This window comes from Marmota monax, unplaced genomic scaffold, assembly GCF_021218885.2.
Source record: "Marmota monax isolate L192 unplaced genomic scaffold, Marmota_monax_Labrador192_F-V1.1 WCK01_AAM20220418_F8-fsc00119, whole genome shotgun sequence".
Classification (NCBI taxonomy): domain Eukaryota; kingdom Metazoa; phylum Chordata; class Mammalia; order Rodentia; family Sciuridae; genus Marmota; species Marmota monax.
The window spans coordinates 5,500,324-5,523,945 of NW_026694771.1; the positions used below are offsets into that span (position 1 = coordinate 5,500,324).

Sequence of the window (23,622 nt, forward strand, 5' to 3'; positions counted from 1 at the left end):
CACCTCTGGTAAAAATTTGTGCTACTGTCAATAGTATTTTTTCCCCTTTTTAACAAAAGGTGAGTTGGTTGAAATGTCTGGAATATTCACTCTGGCCATTATGGGACTTTTTTTAAATTCTACGAGTTTTAAACCAGGAGTCGAAACGCTTCTTCTCGAGTGAGTGTCGCATATTTTCATTTTGTTTCATTAGAAGCTATTAGATTAAAATAGTAACTAATTTACATAGTCTAAGTAAGACATTGACATGGAAACTATTCCACTGAAAACCTGTGTCTTCAAATGTTTTAATTTTAGGCAAAAGTTGTAACCCCACTTTGAGTTTGTGTTGGTTCTATTTCCCTATTAAGTCCTGAAATCTCTGACCATCTACCCAATACTTTCCAATCTAAATCCTGAACCCACTTAGACCAGGCCAGGATTAAACAAGTTGAGAGACTCATCTCAGGCATGAAATTTCAAAGGGAAAAATATAATAATTGAGATAAATATTTTTTTGTTGTTGTTTTTGTTTTTGTTTTAAATTTATTTTTTGGTTTTAGGTGGACACAATATCTTTATTTTATTTTTACATGGCTCAAGTGAGGCTATTCTTTTTTTATTTATTTTTTTATTTTTTTAATGAGTAAAAGAAACAGCTTTATTGTAGGTTGTTCAAAACATTACAAATTTCTTGACATATCATATTCCACACTTTGATTCAAATGGGTTATGAACTCCCACCTTCACCCCATACACAGATTGCAGATTCACATCAGTTACACGAGATAAATATTTTAATGCAGTATTTTTTAAAGAAATGAAATTTATGTAAAAACATTTGAAGACTATTGTTTTAGAAACAATGAAGAGATGCCATACAAGGTAAATTAAAAGATTAAGGCAGGTGATTTAAAGAGGGAATGATAGTCTCAGGAAAGAAGGTGTGGACACACTAAATGTGAGCTAGATTATGGGCGAAAAAGTTCATGTCTTGCTCCAATGCACCCAGCCATGGGATAAGTGGGAGCTGTTGTCTGAGATGCTTTAATACACAGGTTTGGTAATCCAACCTAAACACACAATGGATACGTATGTGTAAGCAGAGGCCCTGAAAGTAAACGATGATTTTTTGAGTTTGAGAGAATATTATAGATGATAAATTCAGAAGCCAGATGCTCAAGGAATAAGTTCTTCATCAAGGAGAACAGCAATAAAATCATGTCAGCTGCAACAAAAGTCAGTTGTACCTGTAGTGAGGGAGAATTAACTGGAACACGGTTGTGAGGGGAATTTAAAAGTATATGAAAGTATTTATATCTATAGGAAGTAATTCAGAAAGCTCTCTTCACCTTCTTGTTATAACTGAAGGCTGGATCCCCCCTGAATAATAATAATAATAATAATTATCATCATCATCATCATCCATCATCATCATCATCATCATCATCATCTTTCCCTTAAGTTGTTGTGTGTTTCTCACCTGCACACTGGTATTATTGAGTCTGAAGTTGAGGTAGGTAATCTCTCTGCACCTCAAAGACATTTCTAGATCATTCTTTATCTGACTCCAGAAGAGCCCGGTTTTAAAATTCATGCTTTCAGGTTACACCATTTGCTACAATCTAGACTGTGGTTATCTCTAGAATCCTAAGATACACTCTCCATTTTGCAGCAATTTTGGCTCCTGTCTCTCTTTAACTGTCTCCAACATTTCCCCATCATTACTCTTAGTGATGTCAGTATCCATTGAGTTGATACTTACACTCTGGCTTTTATTTCCTGAACCTTCTCTCCTTTAATGAGTATGTCTCCCACTCTATTTAGGTCACCTACTTCCATGGATATATAAATAAACACTATACAATCCCAATTTCAAGACCCTTGCTATTCCTCAAACGTGCCTAGCATGCTCCCCTGTTTAGACTCAGTTCTATCACTACATACATCAGACTGGTGTTTTAGTATTCTATTTAAATGTTACCACTCTTCCCAGATTATGCAATCTTTTATTCCTGTTAAATTGATTTCCCCAGAATGCCCAGTCCATTATCATCCCTCCAGACTATTGGCTATTCAACACTGGACAATAAAAAATAATAGATGTTTAGATGTACCAGAATCAAAATCCATGAGAGTACAATCATAGGATTCATAATTTTTACACTCTCCCCATAAGCCAGGCATAGTGGTGTAGGCTTGTAATTCTAGTGACTCAGAAGGCTGAGGCAGCAGGATTGCAAGTTCAAAGCCAGCATCAGCAACTTTGCAAGGCCCTAGGCAGTGTAATGAGACCCTGCCTTAAAAATTAAAATAATAATAATAATAATAATAATAATAATAATAATAATAATAATAATAATGAGTTATTGATGTGGCTCAGTGGTTAAGCAGCCCTGGGTTCACTCATGGTAAAAAAAAAAAAAAGAAAAAAGAAAGAGAGAGAGAGAGAAAGAAAGAAAGAAAAAGTATATGTTCAACTTGTTTCTAGGACCCAGGCTAAGGAGGGCTTCCTTCTTGAACTTCCCAGGTTGCCCAGCTCCACTGGTGTGACCCGCTCTGCTTATTACATGATCACTAAGTACTATATCATATTATCATGACGTCTTATCAGGGTTTATTTAATTTTTTCTTGTAAATTTGTATTTTTCACGTGCCCTATAGTTTACTTCATTGTATATTTGGAATTTGCTGAGAGGACTGATAGTGTTTTTATGTCAGGCACACACAGTATTTGAGGTGATGGATATGTTAACTAGCTTGTCTGTGGTGATGATTTCTTTGATGTTTTGAGGTTTGTATTCATGTAAATATCAAATAATAGACCTTAAAAATACACAACTTGTATTTTTCAATTATCCCCCATAAGATTAGCAGGAAAAAAAGATTCACATCTCTGAACAGGAGCTAGATTTTACAGGATGACTCAGTTCTATCATTATATACATCAGACTCTGGTGTTTTAGTATTCTATTTAAATGTAAATGAGTTTAGCTTTCCTAAAAGAAATGAAAGATTTTACAGTCAGTATTTTCTTTTTTATTTATTTATTTATTTATTTTTTATTTTTTATTGTTGGTTGTTCAAAACATTACAAATTTCTTGATATATCATATTTCACACTTTGATTCAAGTGGGTTATGAACTCCCATTTTTACCCCATATACTGATTGCAGCATTACATCAGTTACACATCCATTGATTTACATATTGCCATACTAGTGTCTGTTGTGTTCTGCTGCCTTTCCTATCCTCTACTATCCCCCCTCCCCTCCCCTCTTTACAGTCAGTATTTTCAAGTTGCATCAATGATGATGTCTCCATGTTTGAGTTTCATCACACAGCATGACTACAATCTGAATATTTCTTTCAGATACAATGAAAAAAGAAATACACTAATTTACACACACATTGGTTTGAATTGCTTCAGAATCTTTTGTTTACTTGCCTTAGTGCCCTTTCTTTGTAGTTCAACTTTAAGCCTTATTGTGTGTTGACACATATCTTTATTTGATAATGAATGGCATAATAACTTATATTGGTAAACTTTGTAAAAAATTTATTAGCTTAATTATAATTAACTGTCTTAATTTTTTCTGAAAATGCAGATTCTGGAATTGTATATCTTTTGTTGCTTTTCTTATGGTGTTTACTTTTCTTGGAGTTTTAATTCCTGCACATACATATTTATATATATCATTTTCTGATATATATTATTCATTAACTATCTACTTCACACTGATTGTTTTAAGGTAAGAATGCTATTAATATTAATAATTTTCATACTTTATATTGAACAACTGACTCAAAATTTTTAGAGTTATCAACAAATTAATGCTCAGTAGTTTTCTCAGTTAAATACTTCATAAATTTCTGAAAATTAGAAGGAAAAAATTTTTCATAATCTGTTAAGATTATTGAGACAACCACTATTAATATTTGGCATCCATTGTTATTTTTCCTATGAGGTTTCAAGAAGTTAAGCACCTATCATAAATAGAAATCTGTGTTTTTGCTTAAAAGATATAGCAATTTCTATGAATTAGAGTTGGAAATACCTTTTTGTTAGGGTCTGTAAACAAGTCAAGATGGCGCCTGGCATTTTGCCAGAGGGAGTGGTTTGTGAAGTAAAGCCAGCGAGCCATTAAGTGTGGAGATTCCTTTTTGGTTGACTGCTGTATCTAGTTTATGTTAATTAAGATAAGCTGTGTGGAATGTATATATACCCCTCCTGTCCTACAATAAACGGCTCCCACTCCTGCTGTATCAATGTACACAAGTTGTTCGTCACCCCCCCCACACACACAATTATTTTGCTGCAGCCGGACTGCGGCACCTTTTTAAAAAATTGTAAGAAAACACTCTTGTAAATGACTTTTCTCAATAATTTTTGTAGCCCCTTTTTTTGCAATTTTAAAGGGCAGACTAGTCTGCCCATGCAGTTGATGCAGAGTAGCAAAACCTACTGTAATTGGAATCTCAGCTCCTCCCTCAAATTGCTTACATTCCACTTTCATCTAGCAATGTTAGTTGGGTTGCTGACATCAACTCAGCTAGAGCTAAGTAAGTGGAAATTGGCCCCCATTTTTTTTTTATCAGACAAAATTAGTGTCAAAGGTAGGAATGCCATGAAACTGAAAGAAGAAATAGAAAATTATTGACTAATCTTGGACAGATTTTGCAGTGCTAAAATCTAGGAATAAAAAGAAAGGAAGGACATTTTCTTCTCATTGCTTATTTATTGAATTTGTTTTATTTCTTATTGGGATATAGAATACAGCTAAAAAAAATCTCCAATTTTTATTTCCACCTGAGAAAACATCACTCAAGAGTGATGTGAAATGACCCTACCACTTGTTCAGTAGAAAGAAACAAAGAGAATAATGTCATTCTCTGAGCATGTCTCTCTATGGGATACCTTTGCCCTCCATGGATTGCATGCCAACCGTGTGTGAAAGACGGCTCAGTTGTTTCAGAGTTAGCCTCTCCATGGGGAATAGAATGGAATAAAATAGAGTGAAATGGTAAGAAATTTCTATGACAAGAATAACTTTTTCAAAACTGTTTTATCTTTCAGACTTCTGGTTTTTATAATGATGAGTCCCATTTTGTCTCGACTTGGTCATGGATTCAGCTGGCGCTGGGCATTCATAATGGTCTGGAGTGAAATGAAAGGGACACCAAACATAAGCATGGCCCTTCTGGTTGCCTACTCGAACTTTTCTGTTGGAACAGAAAGGGAAAAATCTCAAGTAAAGAAAGTTTCAGTTTCTTATTTGAATATTTTATAAAAAAGTGTTGCCGTGTTTTCAAACTATGGTTTTGGAGTAAAATAACTCAACCCTACTTGGGCTGTAGCTATCATGGCAAGATTGGAGAGAAACTGGCAGGCTTCCTGTTCTCTTCTTCATACCAGTTTATAAGTATTCCTCAGTTCCTTTAGAAGCCTTAAAATGGGTGCATTATGAAGATTCAAGGAATTAAAACTTATAAATCATTTAAAATAGTGCTTGGTATAAAATATCCAATGTTTTAAATTTTCTTTACTCCTTAATATTCACTCAGAAGAGGCAGAAATTTACTTAAAGTTACTTAAAGCCTGAACTTACTTAAAATTAATTACTTAAAGCTCTATTGCTTTCTATAACTTTATAAGGTCACTTGTAGTAATGCTGGGGGTGGGGAAGCATTTTAATTATTAGGCATAGTATCTCTAAGGTAGTATCCGCAGATTGTCCAACAGCTCTTCCTCCACAGCATTTCAAGGCAAGATAATTGCAAAGAGTTCTGTGGGAAATTTTAATATATCTGCCATTTTCATTGTGCATGCATAAGTTTTATATAAATCCCAAGTGTAAAGGGAAGCATGCAAATGTAATCTTTACACGGCTAATTAAATAATAGCTCAAATATTTAAAAATACTAACTCTTTTAACTGTTTTTGAAACCAAATGATCTAATTTTAGATGATCTCCCTCCTCTTTTCAATCTATTTTCACCTGCCTGAATAATCAGAATCAACTTGACCAGTGTGATAGTGAACCCTGCTCATGCATCTGGGGTCTAAATTTTTTAGCTTAGCTGGGATTTTCTGTGTGGCTATCAAAAAGTTACTTTTTTCTCACCCGAAAGGCCTGTTTCCTCATTCTAAAGCAGCTAATAATTTGCTGGTAAGTGTTCAACAAGTATGTTCGTGTGGGGGCAGAGGTCATAATTTTTAGTATTCACTAAATTTCCATTTTGTATTCATTCCCATCAACAGAATACAAATCTGCCCATAAGCTTCCTGAATATTCAATGATTAGCTCTCATGAGCTGGTAAGAATAAAATCTAGCACACCATTATCTCAAAGGGTTTCTATGAGAAATAAAATTATATGTAAAATTCTTAGGACATTAAGAGATAGTAAATGTATACCAAATATGAGCAATGATGATTATAGAAGTTTTATTTATAATAATAAAAAAAACTGAAAACAATTCAGAGATCCTTCAGCTGGTAAATGTCCCAGTATACTGTTATGTATCTGTACCATGGAATGCTACTTAGCAATGAAAAGGACCAAATTATTCATACAAATTATTGATACCTTTTGAATCTCCAGAGAATTATGCTGAGTAAAAAAGCTCATCTCAAAAAGGACAATATTAGCTGATTCCAATTATATAATATTCATTAATGTCAAAATAATAGAAATAAAGAAAATATAAGCAGTTGCTGGTGGTTAGAGAGGTGAGAGCAGGAGGAAAGTGGAGGTGACTATGAAAAGGTAGCAGGAGGAAAATCCTTAAGATAATGGAACTGTTCTGTATCCTGAGTGCACTTAAGTTATTGTACTGCTTATCTTATTACTGTAGCTTCAGACTGGGTAAATGGCACACAGGAACTCTGTGTGTTATTTTGTTGATTTTCTTTTTCTTATCCTCCTCCCCAGTACTAGGGATGAAACCCAGGGTGTTCTGCCACTGATCTACATTCCCAGCTCTTTTTATTTTTTATTTTGAGACAGGTTTTCACTAAGTTTCGGAGGCTGGCCTTGAACTGGAGATCCTCCCAGTCTCAGTCTCCAAAGTTGCTGGGATTACAGGCATGAACCATTACATTTAGCATTCTCTGTATTATTTCTTGAAACTGTACATGAATCTACAATTATCTCAAAATAAAAATGTTAAACTTTAAAAACAATGAGAGAGAGAGAGATGAGGAGATAGAGAAAACATGAAAATTACTATTCTTAATAATAAAAAAGGGAATATGACTACAAATTTCACAATTATTAAAAGAATAATAAGTGAAAATTTTGTATGACTTTATGGCAAGAAATTCAATATTTCACATGGTTAAACTCCTAATCACCCGTGCATTCACACGTGCGCATGCACACACACACACACACACCCCACACACACTCACAATGAGACTTACCCAAACTGACAAACACATAAAAATAGAAAATCTGAATAGCCCTATGTTTGTTAAAGAAATTATTTAAATTAAAATGTTATCACAGAGAAAACTGAAAGACAGATAAGTTGGTTGGCAAATTTTACCGAACAAAGAAGGAATAAGTAATTCTACCCAAGTTGTTCCATAAAATAGAAAAGGATGAAACACTTCCTTACTCATTTTACGTGGCCAACCCACTCTGATACCAAACATCATAAAGATTTTACAAGGAAAACTAATCTACTCACAAAATATGATTTTTTTAAAAATCCCCAAATATTTATCAAAAAATCTAAATGTATATATGAAGAATAATACTTTATGGCTAAGTAGGTTTTATCTAAATATGTAATATCAGTATTCAAAATCATTCAATATACTACTGCAATAAAAGAGAAAACCCCTGTAATTGTCTTCACAATCCAAGACTAAACATTTGACAAAATTTAACACATTCTTAATAAATTTTAAAAAAGAGAGAAGAAAAAACTTTCTGTAAAATAGAATTTGAAGAAAACCATCTTAACCTGATACAGTATATCTTTTAAACATCTTAAAGCTTATATGACACTTCATGATCACATACTGTATGCTTTCCCCTAAGTTTGGGGAAAACAGCAAATACATCTACTTTCTACACTTCTATGGAACATTGTCCTCAATGTACTACCCACCACAATGGGGGGAAAGGCACAGAGATTAGTTTGTATTAAAGAACTACTAGAATTAAAAAGTGAATTTAGCAAGATCGTGAGATGCATTGCAGTATAGAAAACTAAATCTTATTTCTACATCAAAAAAAACATCAGAAACATAAAAAAAAAATAGTGCTGAGGGTGTAGCTCAGTAGTAGAGCATCACTTAACATGAAAGAGTGAACAAAGCCCTGAGAGAGAAAAAAATAAACTTGAAATAATAACTAACATAGCATCAGAAGCATGAAATAGGAATAAAAATAATGAAACATTTGTATTAATTATCCATGGATATATGACAAATGATCCCCATGTTTAGCTGCTTCAAAGAAGAAATATTATCTTGATTTTTGTGAGTCAAGAAGCTGGCTGTTGGTAAGATTCAATCCTAGCAGGTGGCTGAACTATAAAGGGCCTTGGTTTCTTGCTGGCCATTGGCCAGAAGCCTGCCACAGTTCCTTGTCACTGGGATCTCTCCATAGCTCAGTTCACAATTAAGTAGCTGACTTCCCTCAGAATGAGCAAATGAGAAAGCTAGAAAGAACACTTACTCACAGTTCTGATTTTGGTTTCATTCTCACACATGAATGAAGTATGCTCAGGAAGACAGAGAATCTCCAGAGTGGTTTCATCATGCTTGACATACAAATTTCTTACCTGCCATGAGCATCTATTAGCATCATACAACCTAGCTTAATTTACATTGGAAACTGCAGAGTATATTATAGTGAACTATCCTGAATACTCATTTTGTATATTTCTTTTGAATTCTAGGTACTATTTCATGGAGTGTTGGTATGCTTAATTAATCTGATTATCAATAGATTTATTTTGCCAATGGCAGTTACTAAACTAGGTAAGCACTCCTATTTACGATTCTTAGTGAAGAGAAAAATATTCTAAATATGCTAATGAAATATGCTAACAATAAAAAGTCCATGTAAAGATGAATCAAAGATTTCTAGCTGAAGATGAAATTAAATTTCTATGTAAAGTTATATTGATGGTTCAGGCCAATAAGATTGTTTATTTAAAAGGATTAGTGATTTACTTTATATCTAAATCAATAGTATAAGTCTAATTATTCAATAACTTTACAAGCCTCCTAGATGATTGGTACTACTCTGACTGGGAGTATTGCCACCTGAAGACAGAAAAGATTTCTGAACTGAAAGATCCTATGTTAAAGTAAAAAGAAACGATAAACAAGTCAAATAATATCAGAGTCATCTGTGCATCAAAATAAAGAAAAAATAGTATTAAATAAAATAGAGAACATAGCAGATGCTAAATTCCTGAGGAAGCTAGAGACTGGGTGTGTTTAAGAACAGAAAAACATTTGAGGTATTGGATCTTAGAGAATAATGCAGATAATTCCTCACATGTGTTTAACTGGCTTATGTGATTATGGAAGCTAAGTGCCATATCTGCAGCCTGAATGCCTTGGAACAAAAAGAGTGAATGGGGTAAGTTTCAGCCTGAGTTCAAAGGCAGGAGGACACCAATGTCCCAGCTCCTAGACCATCAGGCAGATGGAGAAAGTATAATTCTCCTATGTTCTGTCATTATTTCATTCAAGCCTCCAACAGATTGAATGAGTCTCAGTCACATTGGAGAATCTACCAATTTAAATGTATTCTCATCCACAAGCATCCCTACAGACATACCTAGAACATTGTTTAACCAAATATCTAGGCACCCTGTGGTCCAAGCAAGTTAACACATAAATTGAATCATCATACTTCTGTTCTTCTGTTTCCTCATCAAATGGGAAAAAAAGGACTCACCTGAAAAGATGGTCAAGATAACCAAAAAAAAAAAAAAAAAACCTTAATACATGGAAAGAGCTGAAGCATATTTTCCAGCATAGAGCAAGCACCCAATAAGCATTAGCTCTTATTGTTGTTATTGTATCTTCACTTTTTGTAAGAAGGAGTGTGAATGTTAAAAAAAAATTGTTAGCATTCCTATTATTAAACAATTTATAGTGAATCTTTATTTAATGTCTAAAAACCCTTTATTGATAATAAGAACAAAAGTAAGCTCTATAATCCCTCAAAATGATAGTGTTCTTGTTTATGAAATGCGCTCTTTTCACTGAAGGTCTTCGAGATGTCACATCAACAAAATATAAATCAGTTTATTATACATTTCAACACTTTCAAGAGCTAACCAAATCTACAGCATCTGCACTCAAATTTGACAAAGATCTTGCTAATGCTGATTGGAACATGGTTGAGAAGGCGATTGTACTTCAAAATCCATATGCAGTAAGCATGTAATATCTTTCTATCCTCACAAACTAGATATGATTGTCGTTAAGTATAAATCATGTCATAAATACTAATTTATGATTTTACATATTTGTAATAAACAGAGAAGTTTTATTTGTTATTCCTTGTTTACCATAAGAGAAAGGAGGGAATCTTGAGAAATTAAGTGATCACCATGGGACAAATAAGTCAAAACCCCTTTGAATATTCAGAAAATATATATTGTAAGTTCAAAAGAGGGAACAGCATATTGCATTCCTCTGCAGAGGCAGAGGAGGAGGTCCAAGTTGTAAGTTGGTACAAAGTGGGTGTGTCCTGACTCTTTTATAGATCTTAGATTTCCTTTGTTCTCATGCCTGTTCCTCCCCTATCTTGCCTACCTGATCTAAAAGGTGGGCCAAAAGGTATAGTGATCCAAGGGCAGGAAAGAAACTGCTCAGGGGTACTGGCAGGAAGCTAGCAGCCCAGAGGGTATTCATTAACAACTCTTTGTAGTAGGAACAGTTCCTTGGAGGCAGGTAACCTTGGCAACAGGTGACCAGGAAGGGAAGTGTCCTGAATATATTAGCATTTTATTTCTTTTTATTTATAACCAGCCCCCATCTTCCCAAACCTACCTGATCATTCATTACCTACACTATCTTTTTGCCCCACCCCCAACCCCCACCTCATGGTTGTCAAACTATAACTGAAGCAGAATCATTGAATGAGTTTGTAGCAATCGCTGGCTGCCTCTCCCAGTTCTGATTTGCTGAGTCTCAGTGGTTTGAGAATGTGCATTTGTAACAATTCCCAAGTGCTGCTGTTGTCACGAGGGGACTGAAAGGAAAGTGACCAAAAGATCTTTATTGCAGTGCAACAAAGAGAAAAGAAAGAAGGAGAGAGAGAGAGAGAGAGAGAGAGAGAGAGAGAAAAGAGAAGAGGACAGATGAAGAGGGAGAGAGCAAGAGCAAGAGAGAGACAGAGAGCGCACGCAAGAAAGACAAAGAGCAAGAGAGAGAGAGAGCAAGAGAGAGGGCAAGAGAGAGAGCAAGAGAGAGAGAGGGGCTTGGCAGGAGGGAGTTTTTATAGCCCAAATCTAATGAGATCTCTGGGTCTGCAAGCTGCCTTGTTGGCAAAAGGGGGGTTAAGTGTTTGGCCTTGAGCAAGGGGTTGAGTGTTCAGCCTTGAGCCGGGGCTTGGGCGTTTGGGCTTGAGGCAAATAGTTGATAAAGAACCAGACAGAGGGTTTGAGTGGCCAGGTCATCCTGCAGCTAACTTTGTTTGGCATGCCCTGCAGACAGCTTACTCAGCCTGTCCTGCACCTAACAGGGACCACATGGAACTACTGGCTTAAAGTATGATCATTCATGTGATAACTTTTGTAAACTTAATAATGCCATGTAAAAGTAAATATATGATATTACCCTTTCCCCTAAGTCTGGCAAATATTTTACCTCCAGCATTATTGAGCAAATGGTGAGGACTTTTGAGCAAATGATGAGCATAGGAACATTTTTCTGTATCTTCCAGATTTTCTATCATTTTTTTAAACCAAACTAGTGGGAGGATTGTTTGGGGTTTATGCTAAACAATGCATTCATATTCATGTATTTTTTGTTGCTTTTTAATTTGTGTTTTATTTAGTTAAAACAAGGAGAAACAACAGAACACCAGAAGGTGGTATGTCCAGATTGTAACAAGGAAATAAATGAGACCCTTAACATTGAAGCAATAAAGCTGGCCAACAGGCGCCTCCTGTCAGCACAAATTGTGAGTACTCTATCATACTCATTTATTGACATTTAGGGGCCTAAAGCTATACTGAAAGCCCTCTCTCTTGCTAAAAAGCAAAGAGAAGTTCAGCATTTTCTTAGAAATTTGCTTGACAAAGAAAAGGAAAAGAGGGAGGGAGGGAGAAACTGGGAAGAAAGAAATCTACTCAAATTAGTTTAAGTAAAAGGTAATTTATTATGAAGATTTGTAAATTTCACAGATACCAGTGGGCTAACCTTCAGGTGTGTTAGACCATCAGTTCCTTGACACTGCCTTCTCTAGTTCCAATCCAATTTTTCTTGGAAGGATGCCACCAAGTCCTCTAAAAAAATGCAGGTAGAGGGTTTCCTATCTTCATCCAAATCTGGCATAAAAGTTATAGACATTGTGTACTAGTAGAATATAAGACTCAGACGTTGCTATTCAACTACCCATCAGGATCTTGACTATTTGCTGCCACCCATCATCTCAAATATTCATGTTGGGCTTTCCTGTTGTACATGGAGCCATCAAGCATTTATCAGCTATTCTAGCCACATGGGGATCTAAGAACTGTACTCAGTCAGTCTAACCTGGGAAACAGGGGATCTGTTAGGCATGACTGTTCTGTCCTCAGCAATAGTCCTGGTAGGAAACTTGTCTGAAAATCACTTTTAGGGGGGACCTAAATGACTTCATTAAGCATTTGATGCAGTTTCATGAAGAATGAAACTTATAGGTTGGGGTTGGGGCTCAATGGTAGAGCATTTGCCTAGCACGTGTGAGGCCCTGGGTTCAATCCTCAGCACCACATAAAAATAAATAAATAAAATAAAGGTATTGTGTCCAACTACAAGTAAATAATAAATATTTAAAAAAAAAAAAAAGACTGAAGCTTATGCCCACATAGTTTTACTCCTCCAACAAGTTTTCCATTTGTACCAAATTAGGTATTGCTGCTGGCTAGGCAATAGTTTCCTACCACACAGCTTCACAAGGGGAAAAGTCACCTTTCTTGTTCTACCCTCTCTTCTAAATCCTATGCTGCAGGGGGCATGAGTCTGTGAGGTGAGTAGACAAAAGCCATTCATCAGGTTTCCCTGGGAAACCACCTCTGAGCAGCTTCTAAAACAAAGACAAAGGGCTGGGCTGTCTGAATACATCAAGCCAGCAGGAATGAGAGGGAAAAATGGAACAGGTTAGACAAGCAACCAGACCAGAATTCCAAAATAGAAGAGGATTTAGAAACAATGGAGTACGGCCAGTTCTGACATAACACTGGGTGAGTTTGACTAACCCTTCTAGTCAAACTCATGTGTGGCTTCCTTAAGCGAAAATAATTGCTCCCTCTTCTTAGGAAAACAGAAAGGGAAGTTTGCAAAAACTTCCTCCATAACTGCAAAAAAAAAAAAAGTGATAGAATAATGGAAAAGTTCATGCAATCTGCTATATAATTTAGGAAGTAGAAATCACTATTCTGTTTTTTTGTTTTGTTTTTTACAATCAAAACATTTGCAGTGAGATAGAAAAGAAAACCTTAGGAGAATATGAACATCGCATCATGAAAAAAAAATCAACATAATCTTTACCTGCCCAAATATGCTATTCATACTAAATGTCATCCTCAAAATCTGTAAAGGTGACTCTTTTCAGACCACTTCTCAAAATGTTCACAGTTGGCCCTTCCCTTTGTGTACGGAGCCATCACCCATTTCTCACTATCAGATCATCCCTGAAAGCCCACACCTCAGCCTTTATCTCACTTCACCTTGGACTTGAACTGGTTCACTGTGTTCTCCTCTACAAATCTACTACTCAGATTTGTAGAGACATCCATTTTGATCTCTCCCATTTCTCACTTGACTTTTCTCCAAATATTTACCTCTACTTCTCCACATAATATAATTGCTAATTTTCCTAATAACCCTTCTAGTCAAACTCATGACCAAAGGCTCTGCCACTACTACAATCCATTTCCCACTCCACCTTACTGTCACACATATCTTGTGCATATGTATACATACACAGAATTCTTCCAATCTTAAAAGTATGTCATTTTGTTTGCTGTTATCTTTGTACATGAAGTTATTGAATTTTTCCTTTTAGTAGAAGTCATTTACTTCCAAGGTAAATCTGATAGTGAACCACGGCAGAATCCCAAAGGTATGATCTGTCATTAAACTGTTCACCTTTAATGAATAGCATAATGTGTAGCACAGAATTGGTGTTAAGTTGACGTTTGCTCAATTGATTAGTGGTGATTATGAGAACAAACAGATTGTCTGTTTTGCCATCTCAATTTTTCTCTGCTTTGCCTTCTCTCTTGACACTTTAATTTTCTCTCCTTGCCTGCTTTCCTTCCTTCCTTTTTTTCTTTTGTATAGAGATGTTTGTTTTATTCTAACTATCATGCTGATTAGTTATACCTTTTGTTTCTTATGGTAAACCAATTTAAAATATATCTAACTTTATCTTAGAACATGTTATAAACATTAATACATATGTATCTATACCTTTTAATTAAAATGCCAACTACAGCTCTTCATATAGATATATTCTCCCATTTCCTTTTTCTCAATATTGCTATGACTTTATTTTTTAAAAGAAACAATGTCCTGGGCACTGCACCAGTGGCCAAGAATACAAAGATAAATTTCATTCAGTGTTCTAAAACAACTTTGTTACTCCTCTTTTAATTTTAACTTTTATATTTTATAATTTTTATTCTAACAATCATGCTCATTAGTTATTTTATAAACAAGTCTTTTATAGATGTTCTTTCTTAAGCATTATATTCTTCAACATTCAATTTGATATTATTTTATAATTGTACTGATTATTTGTAACAACATTTCCAATTGAGAATATTTAAAAATTTACGTTTTAATGGTTTGGCTCATGCTTTTGGCCTGACATTGGAGAAAAAGCAATTTGATTAGTAAGTGTCTAAAGATGATTTACATCTGAAACTATGAGAGCTGCATCTAACTAATGATATGTTCATATAAAGATAATGCAGTGATAAGTATTAAATCAATAAATTAATAGTTATGAAATTAAATATAGCCTCTTTTCCTGCTTGAATGGTTGTAAAATTTTTTCCTTGTCACTTAAAAAATTTATGAGGTCTTTAAATCACTTCCCGATTTCTTTCTTTCTTTTTTTTGCAGGGGGGGGGGGTTACCAGGGATTGAACTCAGGGACACTCAACCACTGAGCCACATCCCCAGCCCTATTTTGTATTTTATTAGAGACAGGGTCTCCCGGAGTTGCTCAGCGCCTTGCTAAATTGCTGAGACTGGCTTTGAACTCTTGATCCTCCTGCCTCTGCCTCCTGAGTTGCTGGGATTACAGGTGTGTGCCACCACGCCCGGCTCAGATTTCTTAGTCATTTCCAAAAAATATAATATTCAAGAAGCATCAAAACAAATGCAGAAGGACTTCATTTCAAGTCTTGCTATTGTCATTAGTTCGATGTGTACCTCAGGACTACTCCTTTTAGTCTTTATTCTCCCACTTATAGAACAGGAGACTTTGACCAGCCTCTTTGGTTCTTTCCTCTTCTGATAGTCTGCGTTTTCTGCAATAAACACTCCATGTGTCTTTTTGATTCCTTTTCTCAAATGTATTATTTATACTGTTACATCTCTGATTGGTGGCTCTGTATGCTATGTCTTAACCAGGAATCCCTAGTTTTCAAAGCTGAATCTCTCCCCTCTGTCTTCTAAATCCTCAGCTTACTTTGTGAGGTTTTAACTCATCTTCCTTCTAGAGGCATTTTTACATTTATCTTCTTTTGCTGATTTGGTTTCTGCAATCCCAATTATAATAATAGAAATTCATCTATAACAGTTTTCAGAGCTTTGAATCTCAGCCACTTTTTGTTAACTGGGAGAATATCTTCTCTATTAATATATGTTAGGAAAAAAACATAGCATGACAGAAAAAAAAGTGGTACAGAAGAGGTGGCATACCAACTCTGTATGTATCCAACATACAGGCTATAGGCAATGACTATAGGACTCCTAAATTTCATGAAATAATACCAAGAATTCGTAAATGGGATGGCAACAAATTAAAAAGCTTCTGCACAACAAAGGAAACAATTAAGAATGTGAAGAAGGAACCTACGGAATGGGAGAAAAATCTTTGCTAGCTACTCTTCTAACAGAGGATTAATATGCAGAACATGTAAAAAACTAAAAACAAATTAACATCAAGAAACAAATTACCCAATTAATAAATGGGCAAATAAACTAAACAGACAATTCTCAAAAAAAGAAATATAAATGGCCAACAATATATATTTCAAAATGTTCAATATCTTTAGCAATTAATGAAATGCAAATCAAAACTACACTGAGATTTCATCTCATCTCAGTCAGAATGACAGTCTTCAGAATACAAAAAATAATAAAAATGAGAGGATATGGAGAAAAAGGAACACTTTTACACTGCTGATGAGATTGTAAATTAGTACAACCATTATCAAATCAGACAACTAGGAATAGAAGCACCATATGACCCAGATATATCACATCTCAGTATTTATCTTATAGAATTAAAGTCATCATACTATAGTGATACATGCATATGGTGTGTTTCTGGCAGTTTTATTCACAATAGTCAAACTATGTAACCAGGCTAAGTGTCCATCGATGGATTAATGCAACATATTCACACAATAGAGTTTTATTCAACTATATGAATGGGGTAGTTTTCCTATTTTCTCTTTTAGTGGTTTCATCACTGATGTATAGGAATGCGTTTGAATAATAGGTGTCGATTTTATATCCTGCTACTTCACTGAATTCATTTATTCTAGAAGTTTTCTGGTGAAATTTTTTGGACCTTCTAGATATAGAATTATGTCATCATCAAATAATTATAGTTTTTCTTTACCTATTTGTATCCCTTTAATTTCTTTCTTCTAAGTGCTCTGGCTAGATTTACAAGGATGATATTAAATAGAATCGGTGAAAGAGGAACTTCTTGTCTTGTTCCAGTTTTTAGAGGGAATGCTTTCAATTTTTCTCCATTTAAAATGATGCTTGTCTTGGGTTTAGCATATATAGCTTTTATGATGCTGAGGAATGTTCTTACTATCCCTAGTTTTTTTAGTGTTTTGAACATGAAGGAGTACTGTATTTTGTCGAATGCTTTTTCTGCATTGAGGTGATCATTTTTGTATCTGTATTCATCAGGGATATTGGTCTGAAGTTTCCTTTCCTCATTTACAATAGCCTCAAAAAAAAAAAAAAAAAAAAAAACTGGGAATCAATCTAACAAAAGAGGTGAAATGCCGGGGTCCTGCCCTAGCGAGGTCCAGGGAGTCCTGAAGGATGAGTGGCGTCGGCGAAAAGATGAGACAGGAGTCGTTCCGTTGGAGCAATCTCCAGAGAGTGCTAATGCAGCTTTCTCTGGGTCTTCTTTTATTGCAATTTTTCTCATCATTATAGATTCAGAATACGTCATTGATTATACAATTTAAAACTTTTGCCAAGACAATTTAAAACTTTTCCTTAACCATGATTAGGGGTACAAAAAATGTAACTTCAATTTACATTTTTACAGGATATGACCTTTAGTTATTTAATTATTAAAAGTACAGAATCATTAATAAAATGCATCACTAATTTACATTTTTCAGATTTTCCCAAGATTTACTATTTTCCCCAAGATATGCTATTTTCTTATTAACTAATGCCAAACTACGTAACCAGACTCTAAGTCTCCTAACCTATCATTAACTTTTAAGTTTAAAGTACACCTTTACTTTATTTCTAATCTAAAATTCCCATCTAAAAAAGTCCCCTTAAATCTTATACTTAAAATATCCTAAAGTTTATAAATCATTCTTAAAACATATCAGAAACCCATACGACTAAGAACTTAAGAATTTCTAAACCAAAAATCTAAATAGGACAATATTTCTAACATTATTCCAAAAATATATCTTATAAAGCTACTTTAATTAATTCCTAAATTTATTCTCATGAAACTGGTTGAGCTTCTTTCTCAAAGAGTTTCTTTGCTTCTCAGTCAAGGTGCGCTAGTTCTCATATCTTTATAATCTTTCTCAATAGAAAGTAAGTTCTAAACATCAGTCCACTTTCCACCAATATTAACTATGCTCATCATAAATTCCTATGTAAAGTAAAAAAGGGTTTATAAAAAGAGAAGAATATATCTTTATATGTTTTAACTTTCCTAAGTGTATAATATAACTTTCCTCAATCAAGAATGAGACTACATATGGTGGGCTTTGTAAAATAAGCATAATGATTAGGTTTTCTAAGAGGCCGGAAATACGGGCTTGGGTTCTAGTTGATATAATCAATGTGGTGCCTAAAATTCTCATGACCTTTCAGAAAATGATTGTTGTCCATTATCAGATTTGTCCTCAATGTACTGAGGTAGAAGAACAGCCTTCTACTTTGTCCTTGATATGCTGAGGGGTAGTAGAACAGCCTTTAAGGCATGAACTACCTGTTATGTTCTAGCCATCTGAAATTTAATTTGTTTGGCATTTAACAAACTCATGCCTCCTGTCAGAAACATAAGCATGAAAATGAAAAGTCCCAATTACATAAAAAAGGGTCTCATGGTTTTGGTTTCCCACCAACCGGCGTGGCTTTGCCAGCATTCATCCTCACTGTGACCCTGTCAAGACAGTGGGAGAGCGGCTTTGCCAGCACTTATTCTCACTGTGACCCTGTCAAGACAGTGAGTGGGGGATCACCTTCACCAGTGAAAGACCTCTACAATGAAAACTATAGAAGACTAAAGAAAGAAATTGAAGAAAACCTCAGAAGATTGAAAGATCTCCCATGCTCCTGAATAGGCAGAATTAATATTGTCAAAATGGTCATACTATCAAAAGCATTATACAGATTTATTTAATGCAATTCCTATTAAAACCCCAATGGTATTCTTCATAGAAATAGAAAAAGCAATCATGTAATTTATTTGGAAGAATAGCCAAAACAATACTTAGCAAGAGAAGTGAATCAGGAAGCATCACAATACCAGACCTTAAACTATATTATAGAGCTATAATAATAAAAACAGCATTTATTGGCACCAAAATAGACACACATACCAATGGCACAAAATAGAAGACACAGAGACAACCCTACACAAATGCAGTTATCTCATACTAGACAAATGTGCCAAAAACATTCACTGAAGAAAAGAGCCTATTCAACAAATGGTTCTGGCAAAACTAGAAATCCATATGTAGTAAAATGAAATTAAATCTCTGTCTCTCACCCTGCACAAAAATCAACTCAAAGTGGATCAAAGAATTAGGCATTAGAACAGAGACCCTGTGCCTGATAGAAGAAAAATTAGGACCAAATCTTCACCAAGTCAGCCTAGGATCTAACTTCCTTAACAAGACCCCTAAAGCACAAGAAATAAAATCAAGAATCAATAAATGGGATGGATTCTTCTCAGCAAAGGAAACAATCAATAATGTGAGGAGAGAGCCTACAGAATTGGAAGAAAATCTTTACCACATGTACCTCTAAAAAAGCATTAATCTCCAGGATATACAAAGAACTCAAAAAACTTAATACTAAAAACAAATAACCCAATCAATAAATGGGCAAAAGAACAGAACAGACACTTCACAGAAGAAGAAATACAATCAATCGACAAATATATGAAAAGGTGTTCCACATCTCTAGAAATTAGAGAAATGCAAATTAAAACTATACTGAGATTTCATCTCACTCCAGTCAGAATGGCAATCATCAAGAATACAAACAACAATAAGTGTTGGTGAGGATGTGGGGGAAAAGGTACACTCATACATTTCTGGTGGGACTGCAAATTGGTGCAACCACTATGGAAAGCAGTATGAAGATTCCTCAGAAATCTGGATCCGCCATTTGACCCAGCTATCCCACTCCTTGGTTTATACCCAAAGGACTTAAAATCAGCATACTATAGTGATGCAGCCACATTAATATTTATAGCAGCTCAATTCACAATAGCTAAATTATGGAGTCAACCTAGGTGTCCTTCAATAGATGACTGGATAAAGAAAATGTGATATATATATATATATATATATATATATATATATATATATATTCAATGGAATTTTACTCAGAGTTAAAGAAGAATGAAGTCATGGCATTGGCAGGTAAATGGTTGGAGTTGGAGATTATCATTCTAAGTGAAATAAGCCAATTCCAAAAATCCAAAGGCTGAATGTGTTCTCTAATGTGCAGATACTAATTCACAATAAGGTGGGGGGCACTAGAGAAGAATAGAGTTACATTAGATTAGGTAGAGGGAAGTGAAGGGAAGGAAGGGGAGAGGATGTGAGGATAGGAAGGATAGTAGAATTAAACAGACATTATGACTTTATGTGTATATATGACTTCATGACCAATGTGATGCTGCAACATGTACACCCAGAAAAAAGAGAAATTATATCCCATCTATGTATGATGTACCAAAGTGCATTAATGCATTCTACTGTCTTGTATAACTAATTAAAACAAATTAAAAATTTTAAAAAAGAAGAATGAAATTTGTATGAATTTATTGTTACATTGTGTGCATGTACAAATATGAGACAATGGATCCCACCATTATGTATAATTATAATGAGCAATAAAAAACTATGGGAAAACAAAGAAAAAAGAGGCAGCCAACCATCATGGAGCTGGGAAAGTGAGCTTTAAATTCAGAGAAATGTGAACTACTAATGTCATCTCTGAAAAGTTACTTAATTCTCTGAGCCTCGGCTTTCACCATTATAACATATAGATTAGAATATTCTCAATGTTGTTACAAGAATATAAAACATATATTAATCAGTTAATTTAATGGCAGTTACTTTTTAGGAATCAGCCATTTTCTAAATTCTTCTGTTTTGGTGGAAATGATCATGTAAGGATGAACATTTTTCTAGTTATAACTGCTTTGTCATTTGTATTGCAAAGCTTTCATGAGACCCACATTATTTTTGACATCCTCATTTTTTCTACAAGCTATAATTTTATCTTTGAGGAAAATGAAAACGTTTTAATCTTACATGTTTTGTTTTGTTGGATTTTTTTGTTTGTTTATAAGTACTTTAATGTTGTTTTAGGAGGAGAGTACTACTCTGTAGAATTCCTGTCATTATGAACAGATAATTTTTTTAATCCCACAGATAAATTTAAATCCCCAAATTTAGTTGGTATCCTTTTCTAGTAAACTCCCCAAGAACAAAACAGTGTTTTAATTGTGTGAGAGAATTCCTGCTACAGGACCCAGGAATCCTTGGTCATATCACATATTCGAGGTACAAAGTTGGTTTCTAGAGTGATTCTCAAAAGTGTCAGCACACAGAAATCAAGAACCATATCAGATCATGGTTTCCACAACATTTCCTGCTCATACATGAGGAGACATGAAGCTACCCAACTCTCCATCTATTGGACAATTATGTTATATGCATGTATGACTATGCCACAAAGAACTCCACTATTCTGTATAATTATTATGTATAATTAAAAAGGATTGTGCTTTGCAAAGCAGTATCGGTCCATTTTATCTTTATAATAGACTGCACAGAGCAGAGTTCTGATTGGAAATATTTAGGGAAGTGAAATTAAATAAAGCTGTAAACCAGAATCACTTTAATCCCTTAGGATTTGCAAGAGTCTTTTTTTTTTTAAGTATTCAAATATGCATTATGAACTTTTAAATTGGGAATACAGCTTCCAGCCATTCTCAGATTTATTTGGCACAGAACTCCACTGATTTTTTGGAAACTTGATTAACAACCAGCAATAGGTCTTTTGGTGATAGCTTGTTCCACCCAAAGCTCAGGTCTTACCTTCTGTGCTGATCTGATAGTCTGGACTTCATAGAAAGATGCTCTATGTAAACAAACTGGATTATCTGGGGATTTTGACTTCTTTTTCAAAGATTATCTTTTCATAAGGAAAATAATAAGTTGTCATTGTCTTCCATGCTATCCAATAATTTTAATCAATGTTTCTTTTAGGCAAGCTACCAAAGACAATATAAGAATGAGACTCTGTCCCAGAGTGCAGCCCAGGTGTTGGTTGGTGCAGCAGGAAGCTTTGGTGAAAGGAAGGGAGAGTAAGTATGTGTTAAGAGAGGCCTCCTATCTTAAGCCAGGGCATGTAGGAAATTATGCAAGTGAGTTTTCCTGCTTTTGTTGGGTAACTCGGGTTCATGTGTGAGTGAGTACAAGGCACTGCCTGTTCTACCCTCAGGGTTAGGCAAAATCACCTACTTCCACTTTGCCAAGCTTGCTGCACTTGTTCATGCCTGTGCTTTTGTACAAGCTGCTCCTTTTGAACAAAATGCTCTCCTCTTCCTATTTTTGGCCCCTACCCCAAAGTTAAGCTGTGGTAAATTACTTTATCTAAGACTGTTTGAATGCTGAAGAGCACAGTGTTCCTTCATCTCCACATGCACATCTTCCCAAAGCACAAGTGGCACTTCAAACATCATCTATTAATATTCAACATACAAATTTTGGAATATATGATATTTTTTACTTATACATGTCAGAGACATGCATTGAATGCTAATATGTGCAAAGCTGCATGTCAGGCATTGTGAGGAATATCATGATTAGTAAATTGATGTTCCAGCTTCTAGAGAATGTCTGTTGATGGAACTTGCTTCTTTGCTGGAATGTCTGAGAGCTGACTTTGCTATTTATTAACCATTCCCGTAGTAGCTCCTTGGGTTGGGGTGTCCTGTGACCAGAAAACAAGTTTAAGCATAGAAAGAGAAGAGGATTTACACAAAGGTAGCATGGCCTATGCTAAAAGTCTATGAAATTGCTCAAGAATAATGTATAGTTTATTGTGTGCTGTGCCAGACACATTTTTTAACACTAAACGCCCAAGGTCACTCCAGGTGAACTGGGCTGACACGAAACAATCACACAGAGACAGAGAAATACCTTTTTCTTTGGGTCTTGTGATGGTTCCTCTGACCTTAGGGATCCGTGGAAAAGAGAGAGAGCAAGGAGCACTTGCTGAACCCTTTCAATGGGGAGAAGCCATTCAAATAAGGCAAGGGGTTGAGTCTAGCTTCCTGATGTCTGCTGTCAGCTGATTGACTGTCATCTAGGAAGGCCATGGTCATCTCATGAGCTGTGTGGGGATCAGAGGCAGAGCAAGTGAAAAGACCAGAGTGAGGCCCGCCCAGAGGGGCAACATTGATTAAATTCACTTTGTGCACTCAGTGTTCATAGTTCACACACACACACAGCCCATGGCTGGCTTGCCACATCTCCACATTCTCATGGCTCAAGGCTAAGGGCACTCGGTTCCTATGTGGCAGCTCCTGACACTTTAGATGCATTATTTATTTTTAGCTCACAAAAATTATATGAGAGAAGTGCTATTATTATCTTTACGATGGGGGGAAGAAAATGAAGCATAAGTGCTGGAAGCCATTAGCCAAGTAGGTATGACAATTTCCTTGCCAGCGTACCCCATGTTGC

At 35.2% G+C, this 23,622-nt stretch overlaps 1 protein-coding gene across 1 annotated transcript in view; it reads left to right on the forward strand.

The window, feature by feature from the left end:
* Window positions 1-23,622, forward strand: part of Slc9c1 (solute carrier family 9 member C1) — a 74,966-nt gene that overhangs the window by 17,416 nt on the left and 33,928 nt on the right. The window contains exons 7-13 of the mRNA XM_046425210.1: window positions 60-159; window positions 3,588-3,731; window positions 5,057-5,231; window positions 8,896-8,977; window positions 10,225-10,391; window positions 12,021-12,146; window positions 22,141-22,238. Of these exons, the coding sequence (XP_046281166.1) occupies window positions 60-159; window positions 3,588-3,731; window positions 5,057-5,231; window positions 8,896-8,977; window positions 10,225-10,391; window positions 12,021-12,146; window positions 22,141-22,238 (892 nt within the window). The remainder of the gene's footprint in view (window positions 1-59; window positions 160-3,587; window positions 3,732-5,056; window positions 5,232-8,895; window positions 8,978-10,224; window positions 10,392-12,020; window positions 12,147-22,140; window positions 22,239-23,622) is intronic.